The 26,365-nt window shown below is 40.3% G+C and overlaps 1 protein-coding gene across 1 annotated transcript in view; it reads left to right on the forward strand.

Moving 5' to 3' along the window:
- The window catches only part of LOC109461804 (cytoplasmic phosphatidylinositol transfer protein 1-like), a 34,598-nt gene extending 8,500 nt beyond the window's left edge, over positions 1-26,098 (forward strand). The window contains exons 2-11 of the mRNA XM_019758233.1: positions 209-487; positions 8,942-9,090; positions 10,431-10,519; positions 15,765-15,772; positions 16,683-16,754; positions 20,002-20,100; positions 20,843-20,902; positions 21,362-21,457; positions 22,526-22,589; positions 23,019-26,098. Coding sequence (XP_019613792.1) covers positions 209-487; positions 8,942-9,090; positions 10,431-10,519; positions 15,765-15,772; positions 16,683-16,754; positions 20,002-20,100; positions 20,843-20,902; positions 21,362-21,457; positions 22,526-22,589; positions 23,019-23,260 — 1,158 coding nt within the window. The 3' untranslated portion in view covers positions 23,261-26,098. The remainder of the gene's footprint in view (positions 1-208; positions 488-8,941; positions 9,091-10,430; positions 10,520-15,764; positions 15,773-16,682; positions 16,755-20,001; positions 20,101-20,842; positions 20,903-21,361; positions 21,458-22,525; positions 22,590-23,018) is intronic.
- Positions 26,099-26,365: the final 267 nt, after the last annotated feature.

Consider the following 26,365-nt stretch of genomic DNA (forward strand, 5'->3'; position numbering starts at 1 on the left):
GACATCGTGACGCTAAAAATCCAAAAGATACAAAGCAGGCCTTTGTCACATTTACCAATAAATTTCTACTCGAACCTTTTGAAGTCAATTGATGCTATAGATAAGTCAAAGAACACGTTTCTCATGATATAGCTAACACGCCCCCCTCGCGTAACGTCACGTTGGTATGGTCTAATGCAGCCCACGTGACTTTGTTTCCCCCGTACAGGAGTCAGCAGCAGGCCGGTCCAGGAGAAGTCAGGCAGCCGAAGGCCGTCCTCCATCACAACACCGCCTCCAGTCGGCCCTCTCTCCGTTTGTGGGGAAACCCGCCACCTCTTCCACATTCCTGCTGCATGGAGACAGCCCTGCCGTGCTTCAGATAGCCCCGGATCGCGCCCAGACGTCCGCCCAGCACCCATTTCCTCCGTCCGGTCCGGCCCGTACCGTGAGAGCCACCATGCTGATGAAGGAGTACCGCATCTGTATGCCTCTAACGGTAGAGGAGGTAAGTCTGCCGGCATTTCCCTCCCGCCTTCGCGACATTCGGGCGGTATTCTCTACACGATCCCGTGCACGTAGCGCTGCCGAAGCGCCTGCCTTTTGGCTAGAGGTTACAGGAAAAATGGAATCGACGATTTACAGCTGTAGGCAGGAGGTGATACTCCATGTCATCTCCGACGATTTTCGGGAAAGGACCTTTCCGGGTCAGTGCTTTTAACAGCGAGGTGTTCACGGCTATAGCGGGATGGGGACAAGGTGAACACATTAATGTGCCATGAACGTTGGCCTGAACCGTTCTCTTCATTTGCACCATAAACCGTAAAGGTATACCATTGGGATTTCAGCGGAAACTTGGAGATTAGAGATTAAAAGCGAGAGAGAAATCTGGGGGCAGGTGTATGACGCCCCCATTGTAGGTGATGTTGTTTTGATCGTTCACGTACATGTAAAGTCAGCAGTACTTCATACATGTTAATGTATGACTGCATAAAGTTTCTCAGATGGTGGTAGTTTGATATTGATATGATCAATTCACAATTATAATGATAATAAATCTAACATTATGGCTGTAAGAATTGAAATTTTCTAAAAAGCAGTGTTGCCAAATTAAGTGCAGTCAAATTTTTTACCATCTATTATAACTATCTATCGTAGAAAAGATACCAGGTAACCTCCTGGTAAAAAATATATTTTGTCCCTTTAAGTTTTAATTAAGTTGCCTCTTGACATACTGAGCTGGTCTCAAGGGATAATCATATGTTGGAGTAAATTTAAAAGTCGCCAATGACAGATCATAGCTTTGTAATGTCATATGTACAAATCTACACTACATGTGTATTGAAAGTGTCATAAAAAAGGAAACAAGAATCAGAGAATCAAATCGATGTGGCTCGAAGCTGAAAGACAATATAACTAAAGTATAAGGCAATTTGTGCATTGAAAATTAGTAAGCTTGCCTTTACTGTCTATACATGTACAGTATAGTTTCCCGCCAGTATTACAGGCTTAAAGATAAAGTGATTTAACAGACATGACCTTATATGTTAGGAGGACTGGGCTATGTCGACAGCTGGCCTTGGTCATATGATTTATAAAAGGTCTAAAAAGGCATTAGGGCATCCTTTAAAAGCCTAGAGCTTCTCGGTCGCAGCATGGCAAAGTCCCTGCATTAGCCTTTTGGGCAGTGTGCAAGGCTCTTCCCTGATAATGGAACAACCAATATTAATGAGAACAAAATAATGCCTGGTTCCCATGGTTATATACATATGGCTATCCACATTATATACTTCTTATCTAACAACAGTAGGTTCTTTTGTACTATAATCTGTCTGTTGTGTGCCTAAGGCTATTCAAGAATACTTGAATATTTTATGACTTCCTCCTCCCTCAACCACTCGCAGGTACTGCGTTTACCTTCCTTAGAATTTAGATAAGAAAGTAAAGGAGTGTTTCTAAAGAGAGAAAGATTGAAGCCACAACACTGTGGTTAGCACTTAGTTGAGGCAGATTGAACACCTGTATTGGACACCCCGTGGGAATGAACTAGCTGGACTTGATTGTAGCAATTCACTATTGCATTGGTATGTTAGGGTATGTGCGTATGTGATGAAGATTTTTTACATTCTATCAGCAAGTTTTTAAGGAAAGAAGTTGAATTAGCCAGCTTTAAATCAGCATCTTGAAACAATTAAGGTTTACTAGTCGACAAAATGTTTGGTCACTTATCATCCTTATTCTGCCCTTTTAGTTCAAGTCTAAGAACTGAGTTTTGATTTGATTTGGCTTGTTTATTTTCTTGCCCCTATAGGGGAAGGGAACCTGCTGTTGTTTCAGGTCGTGCTTGTCCCTGGCTACTTACAGTCATAACACATGTCAAATACCCATTTGTTTGTATGCCACTGAATGTACATTGTATGCATGCTGCAGACACATTCTGTACATACTGTGGGGATTAGTGTGGAACAGTTGTCATATAGTCTTTCCTGGACTCACACACAGACAGACAGACAGACAGACAGACAGACACACACACACGCACACACATGCATGTACACACACACACACAAACAGACATGCATACACATACACAGACGCAAATACACATTGGTTAACCATTAAGTTTTGGAGAAGATGCCCTTGTGACTACAAATACAGTGTACAATACATATGAATTTTTCTGAATAAAGCATTATCAATCACACAGTAATGCACAATACCTGTTGTCAGTACCTGTGATCGTTTATTGTTATTATATGAAAAACACAACTACACTGTACGTATGCTGAGTGGTATAACAGCTGTGTTATCTCCAGTCCAAACAAACTATATTTTTCCTTACCTTTGTTTGACTAGGCAAAAGGCCAGAAGTGCCCACATAGCCATCCAGGTCAAAATTGCCAAAGAGTTCAGTGAAATGATTTGTTTTGATTTGAGCTTCATTCTACGTTTGTCCACTAACATTTTTGGCAAGGGTCAGAAGTAGGTTTTTCTTTCACAAGTAATTGCAATTATGTAGTCTCATCCTTTGCTACGTAGCATGTTTCCTATGTGTACTTTGATAGTCCTTGGCTTGTAAGATTTGACCATGCACAAAAATGGTAGCCTGGTTACCAAATCTATTATTATAGCTCCCGAGGCCTACATCCTATTTGCGGAGAGGATTCGGGAGCTATAATAGGTTTGGTAACCAGGCTACAAAAATGGATAATCTTTGTATTTGTGCAATTATTATTACCACTGAACATGAAATTACTTTGTATATAATATCATTATACCCATTTCTTATGAGCATATATTATTTTACACCCACAAATTTTTCACCAGCAGAAAGAAATGAAACTTGCTCCCATTTGAAATGCTTCTCGTATTTCTTTTGACGTAACAAGGCTGTTCATTTGTTGATTAAGTGGCACAGGATGCAGAAGTGACAAGAAGGGATTGAATACACTTTGCAGTTTTCTGTTCCTGAAATGTGAGCCTGCTCTGGCTGTAAGGCAAGAATGTGTCAATCTGTAAATTGCTTGCTGTATTATATTTGATCCGAAAAAAATCACAAAAATTCAATCAAATTTGACCCCTCTTAATAGATGTAGGCAAATAATTAAACGCAGGATGATGATGTAAAAGACGTTTTGGCAACAAAAAGATTTGGCAGCGTTGTTAAGTCCACAGCCAGGGTCACACAGCATGAAAATAAATTACCCAAGGAGTATACGCAAGTCTAAAATGGCATTTTCAACTGGTGACTTCATGATCATTGCTCAGTTTTTAGGGAAATTCAGACAATATTTGCAGGTCAGATAGAGATGAAAAATGCACTTGATTGTCTGGTGATTTCGAAATTCAGTGACCAGCAAATGTACAAACTTGCTTCAAATTCAGACATGAAAGTAATGGCTGATGTTTGAGGACTTAGTCCCACTGGTCAATACAATGATTAACCTTTGAGACCATTCAGTAGGCATCAAGAATGTGGCACAAATTGTAAACAAAAGCTACTGGATGCAAATATGGCATCAACTTACCTGTACCTGTACCTGTGTTGCATTATTTATCAGTTGAACGGTTGTGTCCTGCAACATTTTACTGTTTACATTTTACTATACACTATTATAGTGTATATGCTATTTGATTCAATTCAATCGGAGCAACAGGTTTAGATTTAGATTTGAAGATTGAATTTGTGCCGTGGTTTCATGTTTTCCACTAAAATTTGTCTATCAATTTCAATGCCTCCTGATAAACCTGGTGTCACAATCAGTTGTTAATGGTATTCACTATCTGATATAGTAACCAGATGTACCTTTTTTTGTGAGAAAATTGACTCCAATTTTGTTGTTCAACAACATGAATTGTTCTGACAGGCTACAATCATTAATGATGAAAATGTGCAGGTGCTTCCCTAGATCTGCAATTGCAGAGTTCACATTTTGTAACCTGTAATAATCTTAACCATCCAAATGTCACAAAGGTAAATGTCACAAATATCTTAATTTTGTTTTGAACAGTTAGGACTTAGCAATGAATATGTTTAATCTCAAATTCAAAACCAGACGTAATACCAATAGAATTCTGTACATAAAGGCATACAATGTAGTTACTTTCTAAGCCACGTTCAAGGAAGGTAGGGAGGGTCACACTTGTAGTCTCAACAGAAAAAGGACCAAAAAGCAATATAAGACTACGAGTGCATTTCACAAAGATTGCTGTACAATTTTTAACCCAGTTATAGGACACTAATAGGTATAACGAGGCAAATGAGGCAATGACTTGATCAGCTATATAGTTCTGCTGGTTTATCAAATTTTCTTTATATTTGCATGTGATGTAATTTTGTGAATCAATTGAAATAACTTGGGCGCCTAATAAAATTTGTCTCCAACTTTCTTGTAGCTAGAACTCAGACTTAGATCTGTAGGTTCTGGTATTATGAGGTACAATACATTTTGTAGGTCTGTTTATCTTTTAAAATAGTGTGAAAAAAAGTATGATCCTCAGTGTGTTTCACATTTGTACATTTTGTTTCAGTAATAAATACTCTATATTAATTATTATTAATGATTCATCAAATACAAGCATATCTCTTCTTAATGTTATTGCCTGAAGCTGCTTGTTAGTTCACTCACTGATCTTCCATTTTGAAGGCAGGTTAATTTGTAATCTTGGAGAGTATTGGGTTGTTTGGCCTTTTACAAAAAGCCAAGATGTCACGGGGAGTAAAATGTAAAGTTGTTGGCATACGTGATGTGACAGTTTCTACAGCTGTGTTTGGGACAGCTATGGCGACATAAACATCGCTATAATTAACGTTACATCTCCATGGAGACGAAACACGTCATCTTTACATGACCGCCATGCTGATTAGCTGCTTGTCCAGTAGCAAGATTATAAAGCTTTTAACTTTAATGGCTGTTAAGGAGGTGTTAATGGCATTGCTTGTCTGTAGCTGCCATGAACACTACAGTTGGCTCTGTCAAGTTTAGTCACCTTCACCTTCTCACACTCTTGTTTTCAAGTTCGGGGACAACAATGGTTGCTTCCACTGGCTTCTTGTATGCGTACAGTCTGCTAGTGACCTGCCTGTCCAGTCCTTGATACTAAGTTGGAATCCATTCCTTATTTTAGCTCCAGCCCATCATAAGTTGATAAGGCCAACAGGGATAAATACCAGGCCAGTCAAGTTAGATGAAAAATATTTGTGTTTATCAATATTGCATTAAAAATGTACAGTACTGTAACATTGTGATTTGAAATCATCTGAGTCAGCTGAAGCCTATTTGACTAATTGTTGGTTTTAGGAACAGAAATATCAATCTGAACTGTACAGTGTAAAAGCTACATGAAAACAGAGACTCAGGAGAAAGTCTGTACTACTAGTACTAAGTGCCTTGGTACACACAATATCAGGTACATGCAGGGAATGTAGTCAGATTAAGTCCTCCGACGAGCCACCTGTTTTCATGATACATTCTGTTTTGGCCATTAGTCATCGAGTGAGAAAAGACATTAATCAACCTGCAGTCTCCTCAGTTTACCCAAGCACACTGGGTCACCCCTCTTCCCGATAAGTGTGTTGGGTTCTTTAATGTTGCTGAAATGTTGATGCTAAAATGGATGCAGTAGTCAGCTGCATAGTGCACATGTATGCATGTGTGTGTAATGACAGATGTCCCCATGGTTCAGTGGGGCACACCCAGCAGCTGTGGAACTGCAGATAGCACCTAATGACTGAGGTTGTGGCATAGAGGATGGGGGGAGCACTTAATACATGGCAATCTCCTTACCTGCCGTATCCTCCATTTCTTTTTATAATGAACGATGATTAGTTGTTATGATTATCATAGTGAAATTTGAAAGCTCACAATACTCATAAAGTATGGAATAAAAGTTATGAGTATACAGATGTGTGCACAATTGGAATGGCACAGTCAGATTTGTCGTATGCTATCGTATCATTTTGATATCACAGGACTTGAAAATCCGTTTTTTTCAAGGGGGCTGCTGAAAAGAATCCAAGACAGCCTTTTCAGTATGAAGACAGATGAATTCAACATTTTTGTTACTATCCCAAGAATGCCATCTGTTTGCGACCTCCCAGGCCTTTAGTGCTATATGATGGAGAGAGAGAGACAAAGTATGCGGACTTTATTGAAAAGGCTCCATTCAGTGACAAGAAGAAGGAATGCACTACCCATATTTGCACCTGCTGTAGCCAGGAGCCTGAGATGATGGATAAGACAGGCTGAAGTGACTGCTGTTTGCTGAGGTCAATCCAGGACAATGTGTGGTGCCTGCCTCTCCAGACTGCATCCATTATACGCAAGTCAACAGAACATCCTAAATGTCTCCATCCTAATTTGGTCTGACTCTTCTAGTGGCACTATTTACTTATTTCATTACTTTACAATTGGTTCACTTGGGGATAAGCAGATCAAGCAGTGGAGGGGGGGGGGGTAGTAGTGCCTGGTATTCTTTCATTGGCCACCATTAACAATCAACCAATGAATCTCTCTCTGCCATAAAACAGAAGGCTACCATGCTTTTAAATCTGATCGCAGAGGTTCAAGAAGGCAAAAGAAAGGAATCTTTGCCCCTGCTAATTTTATGCCTGGAACCCCTGTTACACAATGTAGTCTTATTCTTATACTTCAATACTGTACAAGCTTGACAGCAGGTAGAGTGTATGAGAGTCACAAGATTGTTGAAATCCAGTTTCAACCAAGAGTCTCAATGGTTAGTTGGTTACCCGGTATTCTTTTTTTTCAAGGATGATAAGCACACCCTGCCACACGTGTGTGAGGATGATAGACCATCAGGATTATCTCTTGAGCAGATTGGGCTCTTGATGAACCTCTTAACATGTCAAGGGGAATGCACTCATCCATGTGTACATGTGCTTGACTTGGTCAAGATCTGCACTATGATAACACAATCCTAGGAGTACTAGTTTTTTTGCTAACTTGTGCATCCTGGTTTCGATGGCAGGAGAGATAAATGGTCAGCAGTTTTTTAATGTTATAATCTATTGCAGTACAACTTGTTTCTAGGCACCTTCATTCCTTTTTTATGGGGGTGGCCGATGGGGTCATGTACAAAGGTGTCAGTCTGAAGGCACTTGACTTCTAAGCAAATCATATCTAGGAAAGCTGAGTCTTCATATCCTAGGGAATATACAAAATAGTACCTAAGGATGGTGACATATATTTGGAGGGGGAAGTGGAAAGATAATTTGTATATGAAGAAAAAGAACTCCCTCTACACTCCATACAACAGTAGTGATGCTTATCCATGTATGGTTACTTGAACTCGGTTAGTGGTAGGCACATGTACCTGTAGCTGTAGATCTAGATGTTGACTATTATACTGAACATGATTAACCCAGTAAGATGTGTATGTACCCTGTCAATCCTGCGCACCACATGCACTAAGCCATGTCCCACATAACGGTTCCCCTGCCATATTAGTCTATCCTCCTGGGAAGATGATGAATGCGTGATTAGGACTTAGACTAACAAGGGTACCAGGAGGCTACTCATTATCACACAGATCAACATCTCCATGGCTACTGACTGATAGTTGTGGCTGGTATGGGGTTATCATCATTAATAAAAACATCCATAAGGAGGGACTTAACTGCATGCCATGTAGGGAGATCCTACGGTCAGGAATGTGAAGATATGTGTTTCTCAACAGGGTTCACTGTGTATATGGTGAGGAAAAGTGATTTGTTGTTGAAACCATGTGGTCACTAAAATGAAACAACCCTACAGCGTATGTACAAAATGACTACTGGTAATAAACTAGTGGATGTCACCCACAGCCTTTAATTAATAGTACCAGAGCTGTCTACCTGGGACTGAGGTGTTTAAAAATTCTTTTTTTCACCGAACTGTCAAAGAGTGGAACTTGTTGCCACCAAGAACAGTAGGGGCATCCTTACTAGATAGCCTTAACAAACGCTTGTAGCTAGATGTACAAAGGTTAAGTGTGACAGGTGTAATATAACCAGCTGCTGCCGTGCCACATGCCTTTGAGGGTGATATATTGCTGAAGGACAATTTAATATATATTTAGGCTTTATAGATAAACAAAGCGGGGGACAGCTTTAGTGCGATCCAATTTACAGCAGGCATTCGTGTTTTAATACATTTCAATGTCAATTCTATAGGTACCATGTCTTGTGATAAGACTTTATGAAGAGCAGTCAATATAATTATAAATCAGATCAACAAACTCAATTATTTTCTAAAAAGTTGGCAGATATGCTGTTCCACGTGTGTTATTTTGTCGCAATCCAAATGAAAGAAATGTTCCCATCTATATACCTGTTAAGAGTTAACATGGTTGTTTTGCCCTGCAGTATACTAGATTACATGTAAGATAGGATAGCTGTACATGTTGTGAAAGCCGTTCTTACATGTGTATGATAAGTTAACACTGTTGTTGTTCTGCCCTACAGTACAGGATAGGACAGCTGTACATGATTGCCAAGCACAGCCAGGAGCAGAGCATGAAGGGGGAGGGGGTGGAGGTGGTACGCAACGAGCCCTGCGAAGACGAGGAGCACGGGAGAGGGCGCTACACGGAGAAGAGGATTCACCTGTCCAGGTACGGGGATTCTGTAGATCGATATCGACTCCGCAGTAAATTTGAATAATTGGTACGATGCTTTAGTCCATTAGTGGAAGATTTGGTCGTCTGACCATTTGGGTGCCATTACCAGTGAAATACTCAATACATCATCAACACAGTGAACAGCAGGGTGGCATGTGGAATAGCAGAGTTTATATCAAGACATTAGCCAGAAGTGTGAGAGCACTTTGTTCATTAGGTAGATCTTCTATCATACGTCTATTTTTATGCAAGTAATATTATGGAAGTAGTACTTTTTGAACTAATTTGTAATTTGATAAAATAGATTTTACCGACATCAGCAGATAGTAGAATTCACTTGCATTTGCCAGTGAGAAAGATATTTCTCAGAAACCTAGAGGCAGAAGCAGAAGCAATTAAAGTGTTTACATCTATCTGCTGCCCAGGCTGGCGGGTGCACTGTCAGGGCACATCACAATCTCCACTCATAAGCCTGAAATAATTGTAGCTTCAAGTCATTTTACTGGAAACAATAACATGGCCCATCACCTACATGTATATGAGCAAGCAGACCGACCAACATGATGTCTATCAGTTGGAAGAAAAATGTGTATATGTACAGCAGTGTGCTGGTGGAATGTTAACTCTTATTTCTGTGAATGTACAACATTTTTTCTCGATGTTACCGGTAGTAGTATTTATCAGAGTACTGATAATAAGTGTACAATGTAGATGAAGTTTATAATAAGGAGATGCAGGATTTAGCACACGCCTGGAGGCTCCAACTTTGAAGCAAGGAATATAATTTCACAGTGAAGAAAAAAAACAACATAAAGGATATGGGTTTGTCTGATGCATGATGTACTAGTATGTTGTAAGATGTGTATCATATACCAGGTCCTGATATCATTAAACAAGGCGCAGTCAACTACCTCCAGTCATAAACCACATGAAAACAGTCCTGTGCAATGTAACGTAAAGACCCTCTTACCAGGAGCAACCACCCCCCAGTTACCAAAACTTTTTCTCTTTGCCTCAAGACTTTCACTGTATATCGTTTTACCCAAAGAGAGTATTCCAAGGCTTGCATTTAAGTGTGCTTAACCTATCCATATATAGCATACATCTTAAATTCGTGACACCAAAAAGCAAACCTTACAGCAGGGATAAGACTCCCTGAATTGCAAAGAGTTTGCATACGAAATTACAAATTACAACGGACAAGACAGGTGTGGTTTGTTTTCCTACCACAGAGACTGAGATATAGGTAGCATTGAGACTCATTGTTTTAAGCTTTTGCCTGTATGTGGTTTACCAGCCTGTAATGTGTGAACATCGTGTTGTTTGTCTCACAGCCGGCTGCCCAGCTGGATACGTGCCGTGGTCCCCAGGATCTTCTACATCACAGAGCGAGCCTGGAACTTCTACCCACACACCATCACAGGTAGCAGCGTATAGGTCTTATTCTGTCACATAGCGTGCGCAGTTTAATGGATAGCAACCCAAGAGGTTGGGAGTTTGTATCCCAGTTGTTGTCGCTCACCCAACATGCACAATACTGTAAAGGGCCACAGTCCTTAGTGCAGAATGTCACTCTTCATGACATTTTCATCACATCCACAATGCTACAAGATTTTTCAAAATTAAGATGAAACTAAGAAAATGAAATGCAGCGTAGATATTGCTATTCATAGAGTTAAAATTTCAAAATTTAGTATTTTACGGAGGGAGCATGCCCCCAAAACCCAAACCTTGGTCTCACTTCTTCAGCACAGAGCTGCATTCTGTCAAACTACAAAGGCAGAGAAAAATTTAGAACTGAAAAGAACCCATATGTGAACTAAATTTACAGAAACACACTCCTGTAATTCCTAGCCAGTAATCTACATCATTAAGGCTGCGGAGTGACGTGCGATTATTAAAGAGCCCCTCATCAGGAGCTATCTTCAATCACATACAGCCTTATTAATTGCTATATTGTTGAAGACGAACGTTTGTCTTGAGGCAATCCCTTTGAAAACCCCTTGTCTCTGACAACGCAGTATAGACCAGTACATGTAGCTTCAGGCATGTGTTTTTCAAAGGCTTTAGTGTGCAGAAGGGATAATTGCTCTCTTAGAAAATCTGAAGTGAAGGGAGGAAGGATGCACCTGCTTAATGATGTAGGTGGTATATATGGAAACAAGCCTTAGGCTGCAGATGTGTGTGAAACTTTCATGTTCGTGTGTCAGTTGTACAGACAGGTATTACCCTAATGGGAGTGAATGCAGAACCTTTTGCAGAAACACTAGCCATGGCTCATGACAGCCTAAAGCCACATGTACACCAATTTGATTTGTTGGTTCTTGGATTTTTTCAGAAAAAGTATGATGTGACAGGGCGAAAAAATAAAAATGAAAACAGACATAGGCATCCTATCATAGACCCAAATGCTATAATAGGAGCCATGAAGTCAACATATCAGACTGTCGATAGATGGAAAAACTGTAACAACTCTCTGAAGAGAAGGGACTTCCTTCAACTGTTAGGGCCAAAATATGATTTTGGAGCTGATCCAGAAATGTTCTCTTTTTTTGCAAACCAGAAAAAAAAAGGCCAAATCCGTGAACCAACAAATTAAATTTGTGTGGCCAAAGATCATGCTGTAAATCTTGACATGTTTGCAGTGGTTTTTATTCCCCTGGTTTTCACAGCAATCTCTCCACTGCAAAATTGTGACATTGCAACTATACATTTCCACTGTATCGCTACTCCACTGCAGAATTGTTTCAAGCTCCTAAAGGACTCGTTTCCCCTCCTACTGTGAAATTAGGTTCCCTGGAAAATAAATGAATTTACAATTGTAAAATGGAGGGAATCGTTGTGCCATCACGACCATCCTGGGGCTCTAGTGACAGAACTGATGAGAAAATTCTGTTTGGTGTGTATTTCCCACTTGTCATTTATTAAAGTTCACAGCATCTTGTTGCAGTATGAATAGCTGATGATCTATTGCAATGTGTTTGGTGTTAAGAAATGCTAGTCAAACTAGAAAGGTAACATTTGCAAAGCAAATGCATAATGTTCACCTTCGCATTTGGTCTCCTCTGTTAATTCTCTCTCAAACACGTTCATATATAATTATAGTCAGATAGGAGACTGAATCCCTCCTGCTATAAAATTGCAACGTGATGTAACCCAACACTAGTTACCATGGTGACAGATATCTGGTTCAGGTCATTGACCTTGTTTGAAGAAGAAGAAGAACAGGAAGAAGAAACAGCAAAAACAATATGTTTTCCTTCTGCGAAGGTAAACATAATAAGATATCCTCCCTCCTTCAGGACAAGGATGAGGCATTACATAATAACTTAAAGATATATTTTAACCGAAGGAAGATGAAAAAGAAGCTTATGTTCTATACTGGTTAGGACTTGTTGGATAAATCTATGTTGGGAGGATGAGAGGGTGCTCATGGATAGATCTGCATTGAGAAGATGAGAGGATCTTTCTGCAGCTTGATGTTGCATTGTCAACTCTTATCACAACTCCCATATGTTACATAACAGCCTTAAAAGAAAGTGGTCCTCTCTATTAGGGTGATACATTTTGCTCATGTAATGTGGTGTGGCTTTGCTATGGATGAAGAGAGGTATTTGCTCATGATGGACATGTGCCAATTTTTTTTAGTTCCTCACTTTTCCATTCAAAATTACAAAGCCTTTTCTCTCTGCATTCCTATAATCCATGACTCAATTCCTCACGCTCATAATTTCATGTGTTCAAGTTATTTTGATATCCCTGTTTATGAAATATTATTCTATGTTACATTGGATGTTCAGTAGTTTTCTAGTCCAGCAAGTTTGTCCATTCCCGTGGATGTAACAGTTTCAGCACCAAGGACAGGGGCTGTTTACCAAGATTCAACCTTTAGCACACTGAAGTAGCTGTGTGGCTGCTAACTCTATAGGTTACGGTATTAAGCAGCAGGGAGAATGTTAACATGTCATCAACAAGTCCAGTCAGGTGTGGAACACAAGATTCTTGCTTCAGTTCAAGTATTGCTACAGGTTATATATGAGTAGTACCTTCCCTAAAGGGGGAGGGGGGTAACCTGTTTTAATGGCTTTTCTGGTTTCTTCTTTTGTAGTCTAAGATCAAACACATTGCCATAGAGCACACTATCTTCCTTTTGATTCAAAACTTGGCACTAAAAGTGTGAAAAGTTGTTTGACTTGTCACCACTGAATGTGGAAGAAAGTCATTACTCAAAGTAACCACGTGCACGCCGACCCCACCTGTGCTAAAAGCCATGCAATTCACTAATGAGTCTAGTGGGCAGCAATTCACAGTGCCATTTGGGTCATGGCTAATCTGCCCCTCCAGTCTTCTAACCACAATTAGTTCCTAAATGACAGTGATCTTTCACACCACACCGATGCATCACATCCTGCAATCTTTTGTGGAAAAGCGTGCCGTAATTTCTGAGCCAATTTCGCAATAGGAGACCTAATCTGTTGTAAGGCTGCAACCTGATAATGAGTGCCCTTGTGTGGGTAATGAAGGTCATGTGGCTGATATGACAGCCAAGTTATCTATGGGAGAAACATAGTATGACTGTCTCAGGTAGGATTGTATCTGCACTCTGTACTCTTCATTTTTAAAAAGCATCCAGTGCAGTTTTTAAGGTTTGGAGACCTGATTTTTCAACGAGAATATTCTAGTCATTTATCTACATAGTGAGTTGAAACTACACTATCCAAATGTATATTGACTCTCATGGAGCAAAAATTCCCAAAATTCTGACGGAAAATGGTTAGCGGAAGGGCCCTGGGCTAATTTTTAGGGTACCACCCAGAAAATAAAGGACTTATCTTGTAGCTTCTGCAGTTTTAAATGCCCAAAGTATGAAATACTGATTGAAATGTGCCAATGTGAAGCAGCATGTGTCAATATCACAAAGATTTCCTTATTCAGAATAGTTGCAGTTTTGCTGCCCTGAAATTGTATTGGATGCCTTTAAGGAGGCCATGGAAGATAAGTAGGGGTAGTCGTATGACTCAGATATGAACAAATATAGAAACCATCAGTCAAGATTTGTGAATCATTAGAAGTGCTGGAGTTCTATTTACATCACTCCTTATACATAGTAACAGTCATTAAAATCAGAGATTTGTCATTTGCTGATAAAAGTTAAAAGATGCTGACTCACCAGTTTGTACCAGTCTTAACTGGCTGATCAGAGTCAGGCAGGCGTTTGTCACATGAGCTCGGTGAGATGTGTGATCAGATTCTCTTCCGTGTTATTTGTACAGTATCGGGAAGCTGGTGACTTTGGCAAGTTTGCTGAATGATATATTCACACTGTGCTATTCTAGATATCACATGTAGTTAAGTGTTAAATGCAACTAATCAATATATCCCCAACGTAACTAACTCTATCTTACAACTTTGAATGTCTGATTAAGAGGGAGGGGGGGATAACTTGTTTTAATGGCTTTTCTGGATTCTTCTTTTATAGTTTAAGACCAAACACATTGCCATAGAGCATCCTATCATAGTTTTGATGCAAAATTTGGTATTAAAATTATGAAAAGTCATGGTAAACACATTAATTGTTCAGGACTGGTCTTTCGGTAACATTAATTCATAGCCCTCGGTGCGCGGATATACCGGCATTTTCTCTAAGCCCGTAAGCCCCTCCAACCTTGATAAATCCGTTAAGAGTCTCTGTAGAAGGAACCTGTCTGCCCTTTCCATATATGGCCCCAGAGGAAGGCGGTAATGGTGTGGGTAGAATCACCAACACTTAGTCAAGGACAGCGGGCTGTGAAGGGCATGAGGCAGGGAGGCGATATGCACCGGCTCCCTCACCGCCCCGGCTATAATGACTGATAACAGTTATCAATCTGATGGGCCCATGTGACCGGAGTGACGGGGCATTGGGTCTTTGCAGCGGCGCATTCGGCCCGTTTTTCCATTATCACGAGCACGATGTTGATCCTTGATTCACATCCACCCCATGTATTTTCCTCTTTTTTCTTTTATCTCGAACCCTAGAAGTGCCCGTCAATTTGCATGTGTATTGGAAGCCGGAAGAAGCATGTAGTTAGAATTTGGCTGCTTTAATCTTTTAAGACAGTTTTGAGATTGGAACTCTTATAAGTGCCACTGAGTCTAACTAGATAGTGATACAGACAAGCTATTTATAGTGAGAGATAAAGATCAATAAAATGTACAGTAATTAAATGCTATGATGTAACGTTACATTGGTTGTAAGTATTGTTAGAAAATTCATTGCCCAAAATTTAATGCACAATATTACCCCCCCCCCTTTCTGAACCTGTCTTATATTTTCTAGTAGAGACTGCATTAAAAAGTGACTACATTTGCAGCATGCATGTACATTGTGCCAGATGATGCTTAAATATATTGGATTGAATTTCAAGAGTGCAAATTAAACTGTATGGTAACCACAGTGAAACAGTAACCACTTGTTCATTATCAAGTATATGTACAATATTTACCACACTGGGCTGCATCTGTATGGTAATCAATGATCACATCAGCATGTAGTACATTTGTATGTAAGCATTTTTGGATCCCTTTTGCCAAATCTCAAAATGATGATGTGATATGATGACCAAGTTTGTTTCATTCTTTCTGACAATTTGTCTTTCTCCTGCATGTTCTGACGCTGTGCTGAACAGAATACACGGTAAGAATTTCCCCGGCCTGAATCCATCTACCCAGATCAACCCAAGCATTTGCAGTCCGTAGGCGTAGATTGCACGGGAGGAAATTAATGTTGCAGCGACGTAGCATGGCTGCATGTGGAGGCCTTTGTCTCCCCTTATCAGCTCAAATTGGTTTTTCATTGGAAATTGGGCCACAGAGATTGAGTTCTATTGATTTTTACCTTGCAATCCATAACTTGTCATGAGGAGGTGGGGTTGAGCTTGATACATTAATAAAATACTGAATCTGTGCTCGTCTTCGATATTGTAACAGATAGCTCTTTCAGGGTGTGATATTATATTTTATATCTGAACCATATTGCTGTACAAGAAAATGTCTGCATGGTTTGTTGTAATCTGTTTTCTTCATATCACAGTTAAAATGATGTACATGTACTTGTACTACAGTTAAAGTTGAATTTGATTATTTGAACAGGATTTATTAAATAAATTTTTTCGTCACTTTTTGCTTTCTCCTGCCAGATTGAAAAGTTGATTTTGGCCATTTTGTTCAGCTCTGAAATTGTAGATGTACATTTTTGTGTATTTCCAGATATGGAAGAAAAAGGAAACAAGTACAGTGCAAAGTTCTCCCATCCATGCTGAAGTCTAAATGTTACAAGAAGCACACGAAGCACTAGTACTATATCAAGAGCACAGAGTTATATTGAAAATTTGCTCACTTTTCTTCCATCTACACAGTTTAAGTCAAACTATTCATCTAGATTGCTGTGATTGACAAACACAACTATAGTCATAGTTATACATGAACATGTATGGAAGAAAACACAGTTTTGTTTGTTTTGTTACCACGATTCATTGCCGTAGTAACATAACAAATGATATCTATTTTGCCCTGTCTAATTAACCGATCCTTTTGTTCCGCTCCAGTGTTCCTTTCTGCCAAAGTTCATCATACTGATTGAGACGAAGTACCAAAATAACAACGGCAGCAGCTGCAATGTAAGTCTGGTCCCCTGACCATCATCATCTGTTTTACTACTTGTGACAGGCAATATGTACATATACATGTGTGTACAAATGTTTATGTCATACCCAGGCCACGATTACGTTCGATACGGGTGTTCCGGCCCGTGTGATAACTAGAGGTATGGTACGGCCCGGGGTTCTTTACGCGTACGGCCCGGGCTTCCAAATGTTCCATAGAATAATTCGAACGCATTTTGCGCGCACTGAGTGCGCCGCTTTCGAAACTTGGAACACCGAATTCGGATGTTGGAATTGACGCCGTTACACTTTTGATTTAGATACACCAAATTTTGGCACATTTCGCATATTGACATGTCTGTTTTCTTGGGTGGGTATGACATAAATGAAATACAACACGGTGTATTCCGCATCACCCTTGGGCCCAGCCCTCCCGTGGATCGGATCTCCCTCCGGCCTTCTGCTGTCGGGCGATCCAACCCGCGGTCGGGCTGGTACCTTGGGCAATATGGAATACACCATGTTGTATTCTATATATACAGGCTATGTATGTATCATTGTATCTATACTGTCATTCTTGAAGTTTAAATGTCCATGGTGGTTTATTTTCATGGTTTTCGTGATGACATCTCCACATTAATATTGAAATTATGACACTTGCAAATCTGTTTTCCCCTTGTATTATTTACCGTAACTGTACAACAGTATAGTTGAACTGTGATCTTAAAAGTCAGTGACCAACCTTTTCGCCTACTATCTTCGAACTTAACTTCCTAGATACATGCATAAACAGTAACATCCAGGCATTGCTCGTGACTATGTAAGTCTAGTCATGAATGCCATTTCACATTTTTGCTTTGTAGTTTGCAACATGCAGGTGTACATGTAAATGTCATTTCAAGTCCTCCCGCTTAAGTGCATCCGTGATTCGTGAACAGTGTCTTTTTTTGGGTGTCAAAGTATCAAACTCACGTAAGTTTGGTTCATTCCCTCGCAATCCCAACAAGACTCGCTGATATTTTGCTGTGTGAAGCAGCCAGACTAGACTGTAGGAGTCATTTATTGTGAAGGTGGAGAGGCACCCAAAGTTTTGAGAAAAATGTTCCACTGGTAAATGTTAGAATTTCTAACCCTCTAAATTAAAACACTACTTTCAGCAAATTTCCCAACCACACAAATACCATATACATGTAGTATTGGATACAAGAGTTTGTCATACACCGAAACATTAGCAAGGTAAATAGTTTGGTTGTGTAAAAGAAAACTCTTGTATCCTATACTTTACCACCCTGATGAGGCTATTTTCAGATGTAGTATTGGGTTTATGCACCACATATTCGGACATCTGGAGGCAATATTCACGTCCTGCACACAGCTGAAGGCACCCAATGCCCCCCCCCCCAAAGGACCTCCAAAGACACAAGAACACTACAATGTAGCAGTAATCCAGGCATGAAGGTGATATGTATATCAGTGCTCTTGTCGCGGATGGAGGCTGAAGTGGCTTTTTTCTCCATCTGCCTACTAGAGTGATGAAGAACCTCTCCATCTAAACAAATGATGGGGGAAGAAATTGAGTTGAAGGGGCGGCTGGTCGGAATGGTTTGTGCAGAATCAGAAGCAGGGTGTGTGGGCAGATAGCGAGGATTGACTCGGGTGTTTCATGTAGAATGGATTTACCACTAAGCCTGGGGATATCAAAATGCATGTATATCCAGGGCTAGAAATACCACCTGCATACAATATTTAGGTACAGTAGGATTAACCTGACTACACTGTGCTTCTAGCAGCCCTTCCACCTAGATCCGTATTTTATAAGAATTAGTTTTCTAGCAGAGCGGTGAAAGTATGGTTTGTCTGGTGCAGGTTATTTTGCATGCTACATTAATGTACCTGCACCAGTGCATGTATTCCCCCCAAAAAGTATTTTGAACCCTTATAGTATACATGTACATGTATGGCAAATCTGCTACCCCCAGTAGCAAGTTTCACTCAGTAAATTGCATTTTGTAAATGAGGCAGATTGAGGTCACCAAATCACAGAGGAATACAGGATCAATAGCAGAGATACAAGAGATGATAACTAGGGAACCTGCCTCATTATGTTCATTATGTACTGCCCAAGGGCCATTCCACAACCCATCAGTGGTTTGAACTTTGAAGGTTATAGCATGACAAGTGGTGTCCTTGAAAAAACAAAAGGCCAAACACCTTTGGTAGGGTTCTGGTGACGTCCAACATGAAAAGACAAACCTTAGAACAGAGATATTTTTAGTGTTTTTGTAGTCTTTGCATTGAAAAAAAATTCTTACATTTCTGTAACATAGACATAATGTACATTTTGTACATCTACTTGTAGGTTGTCTAAAATAGTGTTTCTGAAGACTGTCCAACAGGTACATGAATACTGTTAAGTATTAAGATTCAACCAGGTCTGGAGAAGAATTTGACCTGGACTGTCTGACACCTTCCTCAGGTCAAAACTGGTTTACTTCACACTGCAGCATGATGCTACTTCTGCAGTGTGAATTCGAAGAATACAGTCCTAAACATGACATGAGTCGTATTTGTACACCCCCCCCTCCTCCTGGTTCATTACTTCTTCTTCTTCTTGATACTCTCGAAAACCCCTACTGGGGTATCACTGAGAGGGGGAGGGGGGTTACGACGGACTATGGCTGCGTGACCAGGGGTCCGGCCTTAAAGGCCTCCACTGTCTGGGCTTGTACTAACTGTCCCGGCAGCTTATTCCACTCTTTTATTGTTTGTGGAAAAAAAGAAAATCTAAAACAGTCTGTTTTGGCGGGTATTGCTTGATATTACGAGTGCAGATTTTCTGATCCACACTAATGCATCTGTTGTCCACTATGTCTATTACATTGGACAGCCGCCCAGCCTATTACACGGTTATTTGCTGCAACATGGTCTGTCACAGCTAATTACTCCTTCGGAGTGAACGGCAAGAAGACCATGGATATGGTTATTAGCGCACGAAAGGAGGCTAACGTCCCAGTTCCTCCACACCCAACTATAGCAGGCTGTGAGATACAAAGGACTACTTCCTTCAAACTCTTCAAACTCGATCTACTCTGTGTATTTTAAACATTGTCAAATATTGGCTCAATTCATGTTTTTTGAACTTTTAACATGTCATGCCAATATGAATAAAGCTGAATCTGAAACATCTTTGTTAAATTCTTCAACATGCAGTGGTTTGCCGAGCTGATGAAAGTGTTCACAGAGTGAATCTTGTTGTTTTCAGTGCCTGGGTCTGACAGACGAGGAACTGACCCAGAGAGAGGTGGACTTCATCGACATTGCCACAGACGAGATCCCAGACAAACAGTACCAGGCCAGCGAGGTGGGCGGACTAGCTCATATTCAGTTGATGGGTGTAGGATTGTCAGCCTGAATTGTCAGCCATATTAGATAAGGCCTAGGAAAAAAATGTGTTTCCTGTTTCCCGACAGACCATATAAAAAACTGCCAACTCTGGCCTTTTTTTTGTGGACCCCTGCAAGGGACATAAATTTTCGAGCTGATTGACCTATTTTAGCTCTGTGATTTGATGCCTGACTGATGCAACATTGTACAATTGGTCCTCCAACATTGACTCTGAAGTGTTCTTATGCAAGTTTTACTTTGTTAAACTGTATTGTATAAGTTGGGTCAGTAGAGATTGCCAAAGTCTAAAAAAAGAAAGAAAAACGAAACCCTACCTACCGACCCTAATTTTTTTCTGGACTGAAACAGGAAACACAGCATTTTTTTCTAGGCCTAATAGCTGCTCCTCAACTCTACACAATTTCTAGCCTCTACTGTAATTGTCTATGTCTATGAAGAGTTGTATATCTGTAAATAGCTGTGCGTTTTTGTGTACGTGTAATTCGTGTTACATGTTTTTGTTCTGAACCCTGTAAGATTAGCCATTGGCCAAAGGGTATCTCAATAAAGGAATATAGAGCAACAAGTTTGTATGCTGACAGGGAGCAGCAGATTTGATATTTCTCGAGTTCGGGCAGTAGGATTGCATGGAGGATCTCTGGATAAAAACAGGATGTCACATTGCTATTAAATGTCAGATGTTTCACCTCTGTTTTTAGGACTGCACAAAATTCAAATCGAAGAAGACAAACAGAGGACCTTTGGCAGAGGGTTGGAGGGTAAGTAGTACATGTAATGACACTGTTGTACATGTACTTCAGGTCTTATCTTTTCGTGCTTGGCATTCTCCCTTTTCCCCTTTCATCTACCATTTTTCCTTGGTATTTAAAAAAAACACTCAATGAACAAATTTGCATAGTACAAAATAAGTCAAGATTCTCTTAAGAGTCAGATGTTTCAAATAACGCTCGTTGATTTATTTATTTTGTGTTTTGTAATGTTTTAGTTGATGTAAGAAATTTGTATTCTTTAAAAAGAGTTTTTCTGAATGATTACAAAGAAAGATTACCAAGGACTGAGTAACAATTGTGGATGTCTTATTCAGCACCAAGGACAGTGTAAACTGTTCTAGGTGTCTTATTAGTATATTACCATTAACCTGCTAGTGATGGGTGATTTGATTAGAACACAGTACAGTACTAATGCCCAACAATGTTGTTGGCATCTGTTTTTGACAGGACTCCCATGACCCAATCATGTGTTCCTATAAGCTGGTGACAGTGAAGTTTGAGGTGTGGGGACTACAGACCAGAGTCGAGGCATTTGCCCACAGAGTAAGTGCTGTAAATACTGAAATGTCTGCAGTGGTTTTATTTGAGCATGTTTTTTGGTTGTGGGTGGAAGCATTTTGTCTTTTTAGTACAAATGAAATGCCTTATGCTTTACACACATCTTACTTAAAATTGCATCAAAACAAAACCAGAAAAGGTAGTTAGAAATCATATTTATATTTCAGTCCATACCATGGTATGGATGAAATAAATTGTGTTCCCTCATGTTTCTCCTTCTCCTCCTTCTCCTCCTTCTCCTGACAAACAGTCAAAGGGATTCAACTCAGCCATCATTCAGCCAAATGACCTGAAATTTGGCATGGAGGTAGAGTGGGCAAATACCCCCAGACGTTTTTTCATTTTTTTGAAACATGCCTTTGAAAAACTTTTATGAAGGTTTTTTGAGGCATTTTTCGACAAAAAATGGATTTTTGGATCCTGAGCCCTGGTATTACAACCAAATGATATGACATTCGGTATAAGGGTACCTTGCACGTGTGTCTACAGAATAGCAGTCATGTATCTGGCATACATCACTTCCAAATGACTCATTTGGGGGACTTTAATGGCTATTTTCAGCAAAAAAGGGCCAAAAGTGCTATACCCGTTCCATGTTCTATCTAAAGAATGGCCGGTTCCATCCATGGAACACATGTTCCATTGCTGGTTACCTGAGGTCACATTGCACCTAAGTGGTGCGTAATGACCCACACATTCAATTTTATGTGCCTAAGACCTTCAAAATGTATCAAATCTCATCATTGTTAGTTTTTTCATACCTGTAATAAGATTAGTAAAGCTTTCGAGATTCAAAGTACTTGTTGTTGCATCTTTGTTCTCATATAGCTACTATTTAATTCATTTATTTGAGAACCTTTGCCAGTTTTGCACTGGGGTAAGTTTGGGAGATGGACTGAAATATGCTATATTTGCTCCCAAGCAAATGTCGGCCTTTCTAGTTTTCTACATAAGTCAGGTGTTGGTGCCGAGATTATAGTATGATTAGGGGGAACCATTGTTTCCTATTCTTTAGGGATATCCTTGCATTGACTAGTGTTTTTCGTTCTCCAGGCCATCAGGGACATTCTGCTGGTTGGGCATCGACAGGCCTTTGCTTGGGTGGACGAGTGGTATGGTGAGTACCACACAGGTCTTATTCAAACTCGTCATACTCATTGTAATGTCAGGGACGCTGTGATGTCAATCAATTTCTAAAGGGGTCATGTTCATGTGTTGAACACAAATAATAGAGGGGGAAGGTTAATGCTAAGCATGGACTTACATGTACATGTTCTGTGCTTTCTCAACCTTCTTAACTGGCATGGTGGATTGCAACACATACATTGTATGCTCACCTCTTCCTACTTTTATAGTTAGGCAACTAAAACATGTGTTGCTGTGCTCTAAAAGTTAAGGCCCTTAACTGACAAAGAATAGTTTGCAAACTATGGTATGTTATGCTGTACTACCAGTACTTGTTATGCTGTAGCATACTGTGGTTACAAGAGCATTCAAATACACAACACTGATCATACCCATACCCATACATGTACTTGTAACACAGGGATGGGCATGGAGGATGTTCGGGACTTTGAACAACGACTGCAGGAGGAGACTAACCAGAGGGTGTTAGCCACGCCGTCGTCTGAGAACCTCAGCATGACCACCGCTTCTCCCGGCTCCACGCCCGAGCCCTCGCCGCTGGGCCCCGCCCCGCCCATGGACTTCCCGCGTAGGAAATCCTCCGCGGGCTCAGGGACCCCGACCGACGCCCCCAGCACCAGCAAACTGCCCGACCCGCAATAGCAAGACACAGCCCCACCTGTGTGTAACAACCCACCTGCAGAAATGCCAGACCCTGCTCCTGTGTTAGGTGTTCCTTTTGTAGCACACACTAGAGAAATGGCCGGGAAGACAATCTGAGTAATCATAGCTGACGCTGAAGGTATAGTCTGCCGTAGGACTGCAATGGACACACTAGCTTACTAGTCTGCGGACGCTGAAAAAGTTTTTATCTAACTTCTCATGTGTTCTTCTCAGAACCACAAGTACCTGTGGCTCTAAAATGCATACTATCACTCTTGTACACGTAGTACAAGGTTTTGAAATAAAGAAAATTAAGTACACCATACAGTACATACCTTCTCTGATAGTATGGCCTGACACGTTGATTTTTACTGTGGTGCCTTCTTGTGTCCTATGGCAGATAGACACTCAATGTAAGCATAATTTACCTACTTAGGGTTCCAAAGTGTTTAAAAGAAGTTCAGTGTCAGGAAAGAATAGTTTGGATGTAGAGATTTTGTACAGAACCACGTATTTGTTACAGCCAAATAAGGCCGTGAGAGAAGTTATGTTGTATATGTTTATGTATAGAACCGACCTTTGTACATACAAGAAATGTGCACCGTTTCTAGATGTAATACACTGTGTAATGTGAATGTACAAAACATGTATCTGTGTTGTGCAGTATTTACAACATGACAAAAACATCAACCACCGCAATTTACATGTAGTTTCACCCGCCTCTGTGCAATGATTCGTTTTCAGTCAGTGAAATGAATCTTCCTCATATTGTGCATGCAGGGCTCATAACTCATAATCTTTGCTCTCAACTTTTATTATGAAATGATGTATTTATGAAGATTAGACATCCAGGTAGAATATTACACACTTACATTTGTATCCAGATCCATTTGCTTGATTTTGTATCATGTATTTCAGAATGAATTCATGCCAAAGTTTTATAGACTCAAACAAGATGTTTGTTTTGCAGTTGAATGATTCATAAGAAGTGATGCCAAGTGTAACAACCAGTATTCAAAGCAACCAGTATTGTAACCACAAATGTATCACTCAGTGGTGTAATACTTCTCATGACAGATAGGGGGAGCCACTTAACAAGTTGCACCTTGAAATAGAAAGTGTATGTATGTACATTGTGAATGTTAGGCCTCAGAACAAAGTGAGATTTTAAGTTTGGGTTGAAACAATCAAAGGTAACTGTTAGTTGTTACCAGATTTCAGTCTGTGCCTGTTGATGAGGTTGTTGTTGGCCTTTTATCGCAATGTTTTTTTAGTTTTTGTCAGCATGACACATGTACAACTGTATACCATACTTAGCAGGTATGTAAACCCTGTAACTATGACATAGTTTTGGATATATCAAGCCAGGAGGGCTTAACATTGCAAAGGTCATTGGTACATTGACTCCAGTATGAACATCCATTCAGTCACTGCATACACAAAGATTGTATTCTGACTCAGGCATATTTGTTGAAAACAATTTTGAGAAACAAGAATTGTACTTACAACAGTTCAGCCAACTTCAGTGTGTTGGGATTGAGTCCCTTGGAGCCTGTTGGATGTACTTTTGGTGCACTCATGTTAGGATTGACCAGGCCACCTACTCTCTTCTGGGTATCAGTTGAACATGCAATGCATTTTGGTGTCTCAGATATTTAAATACTCCCTCAGTTGCAAATTAAGGCAGGTGTGCTTGGGAAATTGCAATTGGAGTAGAGGTTATGTGGGTATTGTCCATGTCATTGATTGGTTTGACATGACCATGCCAAGTTCCTATCTGCAATTTCAGCTGGTTAGTGACATACATGTACAGTAAATGTTACAAGAACAAAACGAGGGCAGTTTTAACTTTTAACCTTAGCCAAACAGTTACTTCAGTGTGCTAAAGGTTTAGTCACACGATGTAGGGCCCCATCCTTCCCACTGCAGCGACACATAGCTACAGAAGTAGAACTGGAGTTAGGCCCAATTCACACGGGGCAAAAATAGTGTGCGGTGCGTCTTGTGCAACAGATTTTGTGAGCGTGAAGTTTCTTGTGGCACATCCAGGGGCGCCATAGGAAAATGCCGCCACGCGTCGGACTTGTTTACATGCGTAAAAAAATCTGCCACACGTCGTTTGACGCAGGAGAAATAATGTTTTTGCTCCGTGTAAATCAGGCCTTAGTACTGCCCTGAGGAAGGCGACAGATGGTCCACTGAAACATGGGCCGAAAAAAACCTTTGGTTGGACTTTGTTAACCACATTTTGGCCATGTTTGGCATGGTGTCATTGGACACGGGAACTTTGTGTCACACTGCTGGTGACATACAGGGTACATTTGTTTGTTTTCATGAAAGTGGTTAACAGTCTGTGACCTAGCAATATGTAGTCAAAGATGTGTTGGTATTGATTGATTGTATACTATGATAGGGAATAAAGCAATATCTGTTAGTTGCCATAAATTTTTGTTCTGGTCAAAGTAGTGAATTTTAGTACAGTGGCCAAATCACTTGGTTTATCATGTATGGGGATGTGTGTGTACCTCAGTCATTGTCTTCTCAATGTTTGCTGGAAGTTTAAATGCTTTATTTCCTGGCTAGAAACTGGTTGACAGTACCGGTTAAGTTTGTTTATTCAGTTCTAATCTCACCACATCCCCAGGTTAAGAAGCCCAAGCCACATCTGAATAACGAATGCCCCACCGACATGGCTAGCTACTTTGTACCATACTGATGTTCATGTTGTAAAAAGTGTACAATACTGGAGTGTACAGAATCATATGGCTACTCCAGTACTTACAATTCAATATTCTCATGTATAGCAACCCAAGATGACAAAATATACATGTAAACCCATTTAGGAGGGTGTTGTTGCTTTCTTGACTTAAAGTGTTTGCACTACACCTTTTAAAAATACTTGGGGGTGAGATGGTACTAAATGGTTAAGGGTGTATGAGTCAACTTGCTCCTCTCTCTGTATTACACCATCCTTCCCACTGTGAACCCAAACATACATGTTGAGCAGCACAGATCATCAAATGCAGCAGTTTAGATGCAGTCAAACCATAAGTAGGAATGGATCAGCTCTTCCACACATACACACTCAGTCTGTTAATTAGCAGT

This window comes from Branchiostoma belcheri, unplaced genomic scaffold, assembly GCF_001625305.1.
Source record: "Branchiostoma belcheri isolate BF01 breed outbred unplaced genomic scaffold, Haploidv18h27 scaffold112, whole genome shotgun sequence".
Taxonomy (NCBI): Eukaryota; Metazoa; Chordata; class Leptocardii; order Amphioxiformes; family Branchiostomatidae; genus Branchiostoma; species Branchiostoma belcheri.